Source organism: Lichenostomus cassidix, chromosome 2, assembly GCF_008360975.1.
Source record: "Lichenostomus cassidix isolate B80296 chromosome 2, HeHo_3.0, whole genome shotgun sequence".
Taxonomy (NCBI): domain Eukaryota; kingdom Metazoa; phylum Chordata; class Aves; order Passeriformes; family Meliphagidae; genus Lichenostomus; species Lichenostomus cassidix.
In genome coordinates, this window is record NC_139482.1 from 120,454,458 (window position 1) to 120,469,707 (window position 15,250).

The 15,250-nt window shown below is 42.3% G+C and overlaps 1 protein-coding gene across 4 annotated transcripts in view; it reads right to left on the bottom strand.

Moving 5' to 3' along the window:
* Positions 1 to 1,526, bottom strand: part of JPH1 (junctophilin 1) — an 81,824-nt gene extending 80,298 nt beyond the window's left edge. For all 4 annotated transcript variants that reach the window (XM_085053061.1, XM_085053060.1, XM_085053058.1 and 1 more), the window contains exon 1: positions 1,041 to 1,526. In XM_085053061.1, the coding sequence (XP_084909187.1) occupies positions 1,041 to 1,419 (379 nt within the window). In that variant the 5' untranslated portion in view covers positions 1,420 to 1,526. The remainder of the gene's footprint in view (positions 1 to 1,040) is intronic.
* Between the last annotated feature and the right edge of the window lie 13,724 nt (positions 1,527 to 15,250).

A 15,250-nucleotide genomic window follows, 5' to 3' on the forward strand; every position in this document is an offset into this window, starting at 1 on the left:
CAGAAGTTGCAGGTGGCACTTCCACTGATGCCAATGACATTACAGCAGCAAAGGCTGAATTAAAGAGCATCAGGCTTCTGTGTCGTGAAGAGCACGAAGTGACAGAGGTGCAAGAACTGTAAGTGAGCACTCATGTAAGCTGCAGTCCCCACTGACCTCACTGAACCCTGACTTCTTGACCGCTCCCGGCTGGAGCAGGAGGGCGGATCGCCGCGGCCCTCCCTCCGCACGTCCCCCGCGGGCTCTGCCCTGCCACTTCTGCTTTGCCGTGGGGAAGGTGTGAGAGGCAGGTCTGTGTAACTGCACTACACACCTCGTGCTTTCAGCAAGATGCTCAAACCTACCCCGTATTTTGGTAAAAACGGGAGTTATTACATGAGGGTGGACCCAAGTTTCATTGATTTTACGCAAGCTGCGTGCCCACTCCATTAGCTCCAGCCTCCTGTTTACAAGCCGAGCGCATTGAGCGCACAAAGCCATCCCTGCCTGCACATCAGCGCGGCACAAGGGCTCCATTATAACAAGTTCTTGCCGTTTCCACACGAACGCGGCGCGCACGGGGCGAGCTGAGGGGCTCGCCCGCTCCCCGAGCCAGGCGCGGCCGCCCGGCCATCGCGGGCAGGGAGCCCGGCGGCCGCCTCGGCGGGGAGCAAGGAAAGCTGTCTGCAGGCGGCCGTAATGCGGATTTCTACCAGCTGGCCGGGAGAAAGCGCCGAGCCTCGGCAGCTCAGCGCTCCCAGAGCGCAGCCGGGGCCGGGCGGCTCCTCACGGAGCGGGGCGGGGCGCGCGCCAGGCACCTGTGGCGCTCCCCGGCCGCCAGCGGGGCCTCGGGGGCGCCGAGGGAACGGCGCCGCGAAGGGCGCACGGCCGCGGGCAGGGGAAGGAGAAGAGACCCCGGTGCGAGGGCGGCGATGAGGGCGCGGGGGTGGAAGGAGGGGCCCTTCCCGCGGCGCGCCCACGCAGGCGCGCGCCCCCCCACCCCCCGTGCCCGCCCGCCCCCCGTGCCCGCCGCGCGCGGGGCGCCCCCCGCCGGCGCCCACCTCCGTCCCCGTAGGTCTCCACGCCGTATCCGTCCTGCAGCCCGTTGCTCCAGGTGCCCTCGTAGCGGGCCGGCGTGCTGAGGCTCTGCCGCACCCCGTAGCGCCCCTTGAAACCGTGGGACCACTCGCCGCGGTACATCCACCTGCCCTTCGTCTCCACGCCCAGCCCGTGGCGCTTGCCCTGCGCCCAGTAGCCCAGGTAGGTGTTGCCGCTGGGCCAGGTGTAGCCGCCCGCCACCTCGAAGCCGTGGGACCAGGAGCCGGCATACTCGCCCTGCCCCTTGGGCCCGGTGCAAATGCCGTGCCCGTGGGCTTTCCCGTCCTCCCAGCCGCCGCAGTAGGTGCCGCCATCGTCGAAGTCGAACCGGCCGCCCGTCATCCAGGGCAGCGGGGCGAGCGCGGCGCCGCCGCCGCCTCCCGCCCGCCTTCCGCTCCCTTCCCTGCTCCGCCTGCCTCGCCTTCCCTTCCCGCCCGCCGCCCGACCGACAGCCCCGGCGCTCCCCGCGACTGCGAGCGCTCCGCCGGCCGGCCGCCCGCGCCCAGCCCAGCCGCAGCCCCGCGGCGGCGAGCGGCGCCCGCCCCCCGCTCCTCCCCGCCCGCCCCTCCGCTCCCGCCCGGGCCCGCCCCCGGTGTGGCCGCGCCGCTGCCGCGGGGCAGGTGCGCGCCCCTGGGGCGAGCTGGGGTTGCGCCTGCGGCCGCCGCGTTTGGGTGGGCTCGTCCCCCCGGGAGCGACCGGACGAAGGCGGCTGCTGCCGGGAGGTCTCCGTGTGCCATCTGCTCCCGGGAAAAGGTGGCCCCCGCTGTCGGGGACGCGCGGGGCCCGGGGCGGGGCGAGCCGGGAGCGCGCAAGCCGTGCCGGGGCCCCGCGGTGCCCGGGGGGCGATGGTGGCTCCGGGTCTGTCCTGCCCTGCCTTGGCGCTGCCCGCCCCTCGGTTCCCGAACAGGTTGCTGCTACACCTGCTAACACCTGCAACAAGTAGGCAAAAAGAAAGGGCTTCCGAGTGCTACTTGTGATTCTTAGTTTTGGTTGGGGTTTTTATTTTTTACTTGCCCTGAACTTGAAGACGAATTTTAAGCTGAAATTGTGCATGAAGAGCACTGCCGATTTGTGTTTTGTCCCTTTTCCAAATCACTTGTGGAGCCCACCAAGTTTCCCGGGTGGAGAAATACGGGTCAAAAAGAACGTGAGTGGTATCGAGGCCTTTCAGGGACAGCTCTGCTGGGAACTTCATTAGGAGCCTCTTGTTATGCCGTCAGCTCCACGGCTATCAGGCAACTGAAGAGCTCTAAATCCTGCCAACTACTTCTTTGCCAGATATTTGATAATCAGATAAAAATATAAGGGCAAATGACAGGAGAAACACGGAAGCGTAGAAACAGCAGAGAGAATAGTGGGGAAGGGATTGAAAGCTGCTTGTCACAGCATCTTAGCTTTTTATTCATTTACAGTTACAGACCAGGACTTGAAGAAAGTGTAAAAAAAATGTTCCTCTTCAATGGGGATTTTGTTAGAAACATGAATCATATTTGTTAGTCATGGGTAGTGGTACTATCTGGACACAGACGATTTGGAAAAGTGGGGAAACAGCAAAGGCTATATTAGTAGTGATGAATAAAAGCAGAAATATAATTGCAAATGAAAGACTTGAATACAAATAACTGGAAGTTGAAAGAGTGAAGCTTCAGAAATCTGCCAAATTCAGCCCAGATATAAGCAGTTTTGACTTAAACCTAAATGAAAGTGTTGCACATACTAAACACACCCATACAACTTGAATAAATTTTCAAACTTTGTGCTTCACAGCACACTCTTCTGTGTACATTTTTATGCCACATTTACATAGTTTAATGCCAAAGTATTTCTTCTCTTTCTAGAGGAGAGTTGGGCACCATAAGTGATACTGTTGTCTAATCATAAGAAGTGTATATTTCAAAGCCTTCTTTCTGTGCCAGTAAGAGGATTTCTAGTTCTGCTGGAACACCTGGAGGTAGAAGACTCTGCGCACACATTTGGACACATACATGCAAAGAGCAAAAGACACAATCAAAGACTTGTGCCTTGTTCATGAAAAGATGGAGAAGCTTTCAATGCCCCTTTGAGCCATAAATTTTTTTTCCATAGTTTTAGAGTGTAGAAAACCAGACAAAAATGTTGTTTCTGTAGCACAGACATGAGGTCTTTCATGTATCATTGGATAAGGCTACGAAGTGTGCTGAAGTTAAGGACTGAGACCTTCAATGCAATGTGATATTTTTGGAAAACTGTTACTGAGAATGGAGGGGAAGTCTGAAAATGTTGCGGTGGGTGGGATTGCTGAAGAAGATGCAGTGAGCATTCTCTGATTATTGCTCGAGCTTATTGGGTTTTATGCGTTACATGTCTTGCATTTCTTCCTCAAGAAAAAGATTGGAAACAATAGTGGTGGCAACACATGTGCTTTGAGGAGTTTACTGTTTTCACTCTATTAATTTTTTTCCTGCTTTCTTTCTTTCTTCTGTCAGAAGATAAAGCCCTGTCATGTTTGAACAGAATTACAGAAGATTGAAATACTTTATATGGGTGTGGGGAACTCCCTGTTGGAAGTCAGCATGCATAATAGCTGATACTGGTATACAATTAACTAGTCATTGAGGTTGCCTGTCCATAACTGCATGTTATTATATTAACAGATTTTTATGAAGCACACAAGTTGTCGTGGTTGAACTGGAGCTTCTGAGCCTTGGGTGTGTCTGTTGTGGGCCTGCTGTTGCTTTACACAGTGTTTCTGGGTGCTGTGTGCACAAGTGAGCTGTAAAGCCAGTATTGCCTTGGACAACACTTCTGTGCCCTGTGCACAGCTGGGACACAACCAGCACAGAGGGGAGCAGAGGTGGGGTGTGATGACAGGTTAGCAAATCCAGACAGTGCTGCTGCGACTTGGCAGTGGAAGAGGTTGATGAGGGAATGTGAGATTCGCCCAGCTCCTCTGTGGATCTGAGCTGTTTCTTTGAAGAGCCAGCTGTGTCCCTCTGCCTGATGGCCTAGATAATAAGCACAGTTGTGCAAGTCCTTTGCCAAGCTGGGTATCACTTTTGGCTCAGCATTGGTGAGTAACTGGATTTGCTGTTGTAAAGATCTGTGTAGTTGCACCCTTGATGTATATGTGCTACTCTACTGTTACTTAGTGATGAATTGTTTATTCCTAAAGCTGTTGATATAATGTCTGTTATGATATCCCAAATCTATAGCTAATCAGGGCTGCCTGAAGTTCTTACAACTATACACTAGAAGATCTTGTGCCATTGCATAAATTAAATGGGCATCTGTCTATCAGTCCTTTGTTTGACCCCTTGATTTAAATTTACCAGGTTTTAATAGTAGATTAGATGAACCAACAAGATTGGATAGGCCAGAGGTGAACAGCAAACATTTTAGGAAGGAATCATATTATTTTTCTTTTGTTATCACACGTGTCAGTGGGTCCTTTTTCAGTGACCTGCAAATGATGCTAAAATCAGTGGTAATTTTGCATGTGGCTGATATTTCCAGGTGTACTCATTTAAATGATGTAATCAATTTAAATGAACTTGATGCTTGATGACAAGATGCATTCATCACTACCAGCCTTCTCTTATTATATTTTCAGCAGGGGATAAATTTTAATAGATGTGAGAATAGAAGTGCTTTGCAGAGAACTCTTAGCATCACTTAGCCAGGTCTTGATGATGTAAGAAGCTACAGGTGTCTCATTGCTGATGAGGTTGTAGATTTATTATTTTGGTTTTTGGTTTGGTTTTCTTTTTTTTACTGACAGATTTTGCACTGACGAGTCTTAACTTTAGTTCATGCCACCTCATATTTGCGTCTGGCCACAGTGTAAGTGAAGCTCATATTCAGCCTTTAGTACGTATGTGTTAAATACTGTAGATCCACAGATTTTGTTTGGTTTCCTTATCCCCAGAATTAAGTTAAAAATTACTCTACAACTCCACAGATGCAGGAAGTAAGCAGTTATATGAATGAGTTTATCTCTTTTGTCCAAAGTAAATGGAATTACTTCCACTACATTTTTAATCTACATTACAAGGGTTCTTCTCTGAAGTCTTTCGTGTATGTAACACTGAGAAAATACAAGGGCCAGGTGCAGTTTATTTATCATTTACAAAAAAGTCATCACAGCACTACGTCTGATGACACTATATGTATGCAAAACATGAGTGACTGATGACACAGTATGTATGCAAAAACTGTCCTGCAGGGTTGTATTTAAAAAGGTCCTTGCTATAGGGATGGTAGATACAGCAGGTGAAGATACACTAACTCCAGAGATTTAGTATTTACTGGATACAAAACTGCTGAGTTTAAACTATTAGTCTATAGATATCTGATGCATGAATAAAAATTAGGCACATTTATTCTAACTCTTAAAAGCCTGATTCAGCAGGGAATTACTTTAAGTACTTTAGTAATCCCATTTACTTCAGTGGGACTACACATGAGCTTTAAATTAAACATCTGCAAGATATCTGTGCTCAAATAAAGCAAAGAAGACTGTTCTCAAGTGTTTTGCAGAATGGAGACAGGATGCTTCAGTGATGAGCTCCATGCGCCGCACACGTTGTATTGGAGAAGTTCACACTCAGGACTGCTGTGTGGGAGGCAGAAATACAGGAGGAAAGGTAGTACAGAAACTACAGTGTAAGAATTTCAAAGGCACATAAGTCTTTCCTGGCTCCATAGGAATAGCCACAACTTTTATGCCAATTTTTGCGTCTGGAGTCTATATTAAAGTTAATAAATATAGTTCTGTGTAACTTTAACACAAATTATGTTGTCTGACTTCCATAACAAGAACATACCACTTTTTCCTTATACACTGTAAATCCACATAAGTTAATGTAAAAACTGAAACAGTAATTCTAGAGGATGTTTTTTTCAAAAAACTGCTGTACTATTTGAGCAATGTTGTGTTATGAATCTACTCTCATAGCTGCATTGATAAGTGTCAGTTCTACCTTGCAGTTGAAGCTGGGACGTAGCCAGTAAGACAGTATATTTAATTCCAGAGATATTGTGCTTGCTCAGTGAATACAGTTATTGTTTTCCTTGCAAAAGTGCTGATAAAGCTTATAAAAAACAAAAATACGGATTCTTTTCTAACTTGAAAACAAGATGAGGATGTTCTGTACCCAGACTTCTATTTTCAGCATTGTTCCAAGCAACTGAATTAGATTTTAAATAAAAATGCCGGGTTTTTTTAAGGAAATGCAGCATTTATGTTGAACACCTTTGTCTCCAAAGTGATTTTAACAGTAAGAGAACTCTCTATACAAATAAGATACAGTGTGTTGGAATGATTTTTTTTAATGTGTGAAGATATTACTGTATTTTATAATAGTAGAAAAACATGATATATTCTTTCTGGATCTTGTCAACATTTAGAGTTGAGTTGTTGGTTGTTTTGGGTTTTCTTTATATGTGTCTACAGAACAAAAATGAGTGGATCGCTACACCTTAATCCATTTAAAAAGAAAAAAACTAACTCCAAATGTGTTTGATTTTATAACACTTAATTTGAAGAAAAGTGTTATATCAATGATTACCCTAAATTAGCATTCAAATTATATAGGTGGAAAATATCTAGAAAATCAGATTTATCCCCAGTAAATTTTTTGTAAATGGTGATAAGAATTCTGCAACTGCTGTAGTTCAAGTCTTGCTTCCTTGGAGAGGATGGGAAAGGTTTGTGGATTTCCTTTTAGCAGCAAATTCCCACTTCTGAAGATGGCTTGTCTAGTCTTGTTTGAGCCTTTTTCTTTAGCCTAAGGAGGTTCTAAGTTTCATTATTTGCTTGTAGATCTCATGATTGTCACAGCTGCTGTTGTCTGGACTTTCTCCAGTTATGTTATGTAGTTGCTAAAGTCAGATTTCAAATACAAAACATACTATTTGGCTAATATTGTGTCATATTAAAGTAGCATAATTCTGTGTGGCTCACAGATGACACTATTCTGTTACACTGGTGCCAGGAATTAGCACTATGATGATTCGGTTCTCCTCCACACAAGAAGATGATGTGTAAAAACTCATCTTCAGTTTGTGATCTGCTGTTGTCCTAATCCTTTCCCACAGAATGTTGTTTAACTAGTTGCTTCCCACTTCATATTAGTGAAGTTGAGTTTCACTCAGCAGGTCTTACTAGCACACTCTTTTTTCCCCCTCAAGATTATGTTCCCAATAAGTTAATTTTGAATTTTAATTCCACATTGCAGTCCCTCACAGGTTTTTACCAGTTTGCACATTTGCATATACAATAACTGAACTCTTCCAAGATCAAAGTGATTCATGAAGGTATTGAATATTAAAATGTTTGATACAGATTTAGCATTTCCTACATCCTTCAGGCTTGGGACTTAATAATTAATAACCACTACTTAGTAACTATAAACAATGTGTAGTCTCTTACAGCTTTGCTTAGATCGCATTTAATAAACATCAGCAGCTTTGCTGAAGTCAAAATACACAATATCTCTTTCAGAAGGCAGAAACCAAAAAGCTTTCAGCACTTTGGTTTATCTCACTGGTGCAGCTGAAAGCTTTTCCTCCCCACTGAGCAGTGGCACAGCCTTTCCCTTTGCTGTCCTCCTCCTCCTTCTCTAGGGCTGTCTCGGTTTCTTCTGCTCCTAAGACTCATTCTGTGCTTTGGCCTTTCTGATTTTGCCCCTGCATACTTGCACTCTTTCCTAAAATTCATCCTTTAGTAATCTGACCTACTTTTTACTTGCGTATGCTTCCTTCTAGTGTTTCAGGATCACTGAAGACCTCTCAACTTAGTCAAGTTTATCTCATGATATTCATCTTATTTTCCCTTCACATCGAAGTAGTTTGTGTTTATGCCCTTCACATTATTCTCACATTATATTCACATTATATTGACAGATTTCTCTCTTTGGAGTTTATAATATAATAAAACCCAGTTGAGAGCAAATCTTAAGTTTGTGGTTTTTACAGGGCAGTCTTGGCCGACACTGGCTTGAGATATTCTCACACCCCCAGCCCTCTGTGCTGCCAGCACAACTGTTTCTTCAGTGTGCTGTGATTTGGATCAGGAAATCAATCCAGCTTAAAAATAATCCAGCAAAAAGATTTATTTTTATTTTGCTCTTAAAGCAGAATCCTTTGTTCTGTTTGCAGAGCATCTATACAAACAATTGCCCTTATGCAATTGAAAGCATACAGAAAAGCTGGCAGCTTTACTGTTCACCATTTTTGTTTGTAATTCCATTCTCTTTTTCTAGGAATTACAAATAGTATTTCCCCCATCTTTCACCCAAGTTGCCCTTAGTCTCGCACTTTCAGTCAGTTTACCCCCTGTGGGTTATAAAATAAGAGATATTCCAGATTTGATGTAGTCACTTATCTGCTCAGTGTCAAAACTTTCCCCTGTACAATGGCCTTCCAGTACCTGAGGGAAATCTATAAGAAACATGGAGACTATTTTAAAAAGTATGTAGTGACATGCCAAGGGGAAGTGGCTTCAAACTGAAAGAAAGTTGGTTTAGATTAGATATAAGGAAGAAATTCTTTACTGTGAGGGTGGTGAGGCACTGAAACAGGTTGCCCAGAGAAGCTGTGGACTCCCCATCCCTAGAAATGTTCAAGGCCAGGTTGGATGGGGCTCTGAGCAACCTGGTGGAAAGTGTCCCTGCCTCTGGCAGGTGTGTTGGAACTAGGTGATCTCTGAGGGCCTTTCCAACCCGAGTCATTCTACGATTCTATACTGTAATGGTCCTGTAGTGCTTTCCCAACAGGTCCCTTGGTTGTTGAAATTCACCGTGTTCACCCTGTTCCGTGCTTTGAAGAACTATCAGCAGCACCCAAAGCTCTTGAATCCTGCATTGTCATGTCGTACAGATTTTCCAGGTGCCTGAGGAGAACCAAAACCTGATTGAAGCTTTTCTAATCATTTGGAGGATTTGTTTTAACTCTCACATCAGGTAAGAATTGGAGTTGTTTAATACTTATTCGTTAGTGACGTGCAAAGCCATCTCTCTTCTGCCTGGATGTGTATTTTGTGGCTCTGCTTTTTTTAAGTTGTAGGAATGACATTCTTTTGAGATCTTAATTCCTCTCAAATTTGTCATGTAAATTAGCTAGTGAATTAAATAATTTTCATACACACTGCTTTAATACTATAGGAAAAAAATTCAGCAGCCTTCCTGCTCATCATGGTGCCATTTTTCTGAATACCTCTATTGAGAACCACTTATATCTTCCCTGAAATCTAGGCCTTTTGCCATGCTTTAGGCCACTTATTAATTGAAAATCCTCCTTTATTAGTTAGCATTTTCATCACCAGTGATTACAGACCTTCACAGAGCTCTGGTAAAGCGAATTCCTACATCAGACAGAAAGCCCTGCAGTGTTTCTGTCTCACGTGACTCCAGTGAAGGAGACCAGAGCTCTGCAGGTCCCTCCAGGAGACCTTTGCAATGGTGAGTACACCTCAAAGAAGTCACCCATCTCAACTTCCGTAGGGATCTCACCTCTCCAGCTACTCCCTGGAGCTTGCAGTTCCTATGATCTGCCTTGATTTTATCAGGCAGACGTAGGGATCTGCCGTGTATCTGTCTGCATTCATACCTAATTTTGTCTTAACATGGGATGTCTTGTGAATTTCTTTGGGTTTTTTCTTATAAAAATGGAAATGTCTTTTTTAATTGAAAGGTGATAAATTACTGTTAAAATGGGAATTAGATATGACATTTCTAATTTTAAAAGACATTTTGATGGCCTTGGCTGATGTCACACTCCTGTTTTTCTGTACTCCATCAGAACAAACAGCTGTTCCATTTCACCAATGAATTAGTGTTGGTACTTCTTATACCTCAGATAATTGGTTCTTCTGAGTGAATCCATTTGTGAAATTAATTGAAAATCATAGTCATTCTAAATTGACAGTGTTTGGGGTTTGTTGGTGTTTTGTTTATTTGGTTTTTTTTTCAGTTTATGACATAGAAAACAAGGCAAATGCTACCAGAGATGCAAAAGCTGAGGGTTTTGCTGTTTGATGCTTTATGTAATATGGATATTTTATGCACAGTATAGTCACTTTTGAGATATGTTTCCATTAACAAAGTCTGCAATAGAGGAATTGAGCTTTAGAGGACATTACCATAGGGCTAAGCAGGCTGCACTGCAAAGACCATTAATAGAAAGCCACTCCCTCAATCTGCTTAAACTTTGGTGAGGATAATGCGGCTTACTCTAACTGATTTTTGATAAAACAGTAAAAGACAAACAGATGCTTGTTATGCCTGAGTTGAGAACTGCACCCTATTGATAAGTGTATTCTGCTTCTCCAGGAATATTTGTTCTGGGGAAGAAAATTGTTCTCATCATAGCTAACACGCAAGTGAAACACCTTAATTAATTTTGATATTTAAGTTTATATGAAAGAATATAGCAAGGGCTAGTGCATCATAATCAGCCTAACCAATGACTTAAACCTCCCAGCTGGTACGAGATTTCGTTTATTCTTCATTTGTTTCTCTTCAAAAGCACTCTTTTTGAGTGCTCTTAACATAAGGCTGTGATGTTTTTATATAATGAAGAAACCCCTTCACTGTGTGGATTACAGTATCAGCACCCTCTGCATCTTGAAAACTGGATTTCTTAGCAAATGCTCTTACTGTAATATCACACTGCTGCAAAATAGTTCTCTATTTGTCCACTGAAATTTCACTTACAGATTAGATTCTGCACTTTGGAAAACACAACCACCAATGCAGAATTTTGAATGTCTCTCTCTGTGTTGTGCAGGTGCAGTACAGTTTTTATGCTCTTGTTTTGGTGGATTCACATGAATTTGTGTTTGCAGCTCTGCATGTGAATAAGTTATGTATATCTGTGTTATGTGTTTCTGGCAAGTACAAGATAGACATTGGACAAATTAGTATTTGCAGCATTTTTTTCTAAAACAAATTATATGATTGGGAGAGTTTCAAGACTTAGTTTTGTTTAAAAGTAATTTTTATTTTAGTAGGAAACACTGCATTCTAGGTGTGGAGTCTAAACCAGGTTTCATAGTGGTTTTTATCAAAGTATTATCCTTTAGTAACTGCAGTTGTTATGGTAAATAAAATCCTTCTATGTAGAAGTTTGTGATCTTGTACAAAAGGTCCATTATGAAAAAGTATCCATTATTTGAGTTTTTGTATACCAACTATACTTTGTTCTGCAGAATGTTAAAGTATCTCTTCTCTGACAGATCTGCTCTAATCATGGCATGTATTTCTTCCTAATCATGCATTGTATTTGAAAGACAATTATATGATGTTCTATTATCTGAATGCATAATAAATGTAATTTAATTGCAGAATAATAATTTGTACTTAGTTAGGCATGTATTTATCACTAAATCTTTCATTTGTACATATGCCTAAAATTACCTGTGCTTTAAGTCCATTGTGGAGATCACCTTAGTTTGTGTTTTAGATTGTTAATTTTAAAATTTGCCATTAACCTGCATGGTATTTGGTTATGTTAGGTAAAAAGTTTTTTCCGCTGATTTGAGAAGTAAAATTAATTTTGAAATTCCCTTATTTTGTATGATAAGTTTGAAAAAATTTTGTTAATTCACCTACAGTTATCTATCTGCTGGTTTTCCTTGTAAGAAGTTCTGCCATAAAACACAAATTTAATAGAGCTGGAGGACTGGTTCTGCGATACAACATGATAAAGTTAGAAGCTGGGGGTTGCAGTTTTGTTTTCACATATAAAGGGATATAGTTTTGGTTTTATGTAAGTTTGCGACTGCAGTTTTTGTCTAAAAAAACTTTAAATCAGATTTGATTTTTACCAGCTGGTTGCATATTTGCAAAATTGAGCCAAATGAAATGTTTCAAAAAATGTCAGCCAATTTTGAAAATTTATAATGTCAGGATTTTTCTACCCAATATTTCAGTATCCAGAAAGGGAATGAATCTGGCACTATGCAACATTGTCATTCTCCAGTTTTAGTGCTGAAAAATTAATTGCATAAGCTTAAGAGAAGAAAAAAAAAGTGATATTGTCTGTGCCATTTGGTATCAGTGGCATATTCTAGATAAAAAATAATATTGGCAAAACGATAACACTTGAAGTGTGAAAAATGTGCATATCGTTTTAATCTGAAATTTTGTTGGGTTTTTCATTTGTTTGGGTTTTTACTTTTTTTCTCCTTTCTCTTACAAAGTCTAGCGCAGATCTTGCACTAGGTTGGCTTTAATCAATGACTGGAAGTGCCTGGCTCATTCTGCTGGCTACTGAGTGAATTTCAGTTTGGAAACTACTTGCCTGATTTTGGAAGGGGTCATCCTATGTGCACAATTGCTTTAAAAAAATGCAGTATTCCACCCCCCCCCCCTCCCCCCCCTCACTACTTTCACAGTTTTTGGGAGACACAGCTGCTGTCCACATTTGGAGGTGTTGTGCGGAACTGGAGCTACTCTGTTGCCACTGTCCTCACTTAAGTGTTCATTTATGGGGACAAATAAATTTGTGCCCCCATAATAATTTGAATTATTTAATGAGATAATACCTTTATCTTCTTTAGGCCTTATTTTTTCAAAATGGAACCTAAAATCTTATCTACGTAGAGTGCAAAATGTTTAACACAGTTATTGAAATAAGACTTTGTGTGTATGTGCATGAAGTTGTTAAAATGGAAGTCTTCAATATGCAAGTACGCTTGCTACCAGTAAATTTTGTTTTATTTCATCCTGTCATGCTGGGAGTGAGTGTTGAAAGACGAACGGGCAAGTGTTGCTCAGCCAGAGGGGAGAAGCACGTCATCCAGCCCCCAGAATAGCATCGGCAGTAAATACGGTCATGCTGTTCTTCCCCGAGATAGACCCAGATCACATTCGTAGCACCCACCAGGTCTGCTGCTTACCAGACGTTCAGGGCCTTTGATGAAACATTTACAAATGCAGCTGCAGTTCAGAGGGATCTTCTGCCGGCCCTGAAGTAGCTGACATCAAGAAAATGGGAGGAAACGGGATCACAAGCCATGGAGTTCAAACAAAATGCAGTTCAGGGGGAATACAAATTTAATCACAGTACTAAAACACTGCTCCAAAATATGAACTGTGTACTTGTTAGACTCTCTTTTCATGCTAGCTTATGTTTTCCGGTGACTTAGAACTGCTAAAGTATGAAGCTTTTGTAGAGGAGGAAAGGTGAACTGAAAAATAGCTCTTTGTTCAACTGTCTTGGGTCACACACAATGTCAAAACTGAAATTAAAATATGTTGCAAACTGAAATCAGAGAGAAGCTGAGATTAAAAGGTTTTGTCCAATTTCAGTTAGTGCTTACTTTGTGCAATATATTGAAATGAAGTAAGATAGCCCTAAAGGTCTGTAGCAGTGGCCTATCTAGCATGTTAGAGGGGAAATTTTAATTATTCAAGGCCAAGAAAAAAACGACTGTTAATTTCTTCATCTTGAAAAGATAGATTATCCCCCTGGGCCAAATAAATGTTCTCACTTCCTTGTCCCAAAGCTCTGTTCATATTGACTCATGTTAATATAACTTCTATGCTTCTGTAATGTTTGCATTTTGCTCTGAGGACTGTAAAACACAGGTCAAATTCTACCTTTATGTTCTGCCCACCGGACTTGGGACACTACAGGAATTACGCCAAGGCACTGCATCTTCCTCCACCCCCCCCACCAGTTTGCACGTCTCTGTAAAATTTGAAAAGCTCATTTCAGCTTCTGCAGCTTCTCTCCTCTGGCTTTGCCCCCGCACCGGTGCATTAGCTCGGGTGTTAGTGGAAAGGGTTTGTTATTTCAGACACATACCATCGCCTGCTGCCCTCACTTCTCCCCTGGACTCGCACAGGGCACAGAGACAGCTTCATACTTTCATTTGTATCAGTTACACACGCGGGATTTAAATTCATCCCTTTCTCTCTATAGTGCTTTTTCTTCCCCTTTCTCCAGATAACTCAGTAAATGCTAAATAGCAAGTATTACTGCCTTCAGCTGGCACTAATATCCTACCTCTGTTTTTCTTAAGAAAATCTCATTGGGATTTCTTTAAATGTGACAGGGGAAGTGTGTTTTCAGAGCAGTAGCTCTGGTATTTGTTCCCTATTTGTGAGTGACGTTATGCAGTTGAGAAAAAATCATGCCAGCATGTTTCAGTCAGTGCCAAAAGAACATAGACAGTGATTCAGTGCCCAGATCTATTGCTGCCCAAAACTGTATCTTGTCCTATTTTTACTTTCACAAATGAGGGTCTTGCTTATGAGAGGAGTTAGGTGAGTGTTGTGTTTGCATGCTATTTGATAGTGAACTTAACCAGCTGTTTTAGAGTCTCCTGTTCATTTATTTCAAGCAATAAAAACTAATTAGTTTTCAAAATTCAGTAAATATATATTAAATTGATGTATCATAATTGACCACTACAATTTCCTTTTTGTTTCTGCTGTACTATAATTTGAAAAGACAATGCAATACTGATGCATATATTTAGACTGAGGGGAAAAGATGTTAGCAAGAGAAAATATTCTACCCACACTCATGGCTCCCGCCCCTCGATGGACACTTGTGAGCTGGGTTACCCAGACAGCAACTGTGATTTTCCTGTGGTGGAGTGGAGCCCACGGTGGCCCAGGACAGAACAGCCTCCAACCCTTCTGCTGTGCTGGTGCAGGGTGCTCTGGGACAGAGGGTGACCTATGCTTTCCAAAGCACCTTTTTTTTTCACTTCTGTCTAACACAGATGTCTGACTATCTCATGAAGAGAGATTTTAAGGAGGCTAATTGAAATATATTGGCTGTTACTGTTTAGGTTTTAGTCCAGCTTTTACAAATGTAATGAGAAAACAGCAAGAATTAAGGCTGAAGAAACAAGAATTTCCTTACTTAAATGAGAACTGTATTTCTGTGTTGTCTCAACAATTAGTGTTGTTAAAAGAAATGGCTCTTCCTTAGTGGGCCCTATTTTTTTACTTGTCAGTGACAAGGTGTGGTAGTACATGATTATGCTTTAAAATATCCTAAAGCTATTTTTCTGAGCAGTTTGCTGGGAAAAGATTAAATGTTTAAACTTCCTTACAAATTATCTTATCAAAGTGTTCACAGCATTTCCAATGGAAAGTGTAACAAGATTTTTAGAAATTTTTGGAAATTATTTAACTTTGGGTTTGTTTCAGGGATGGAAAAGATCTGATTTCCGTAA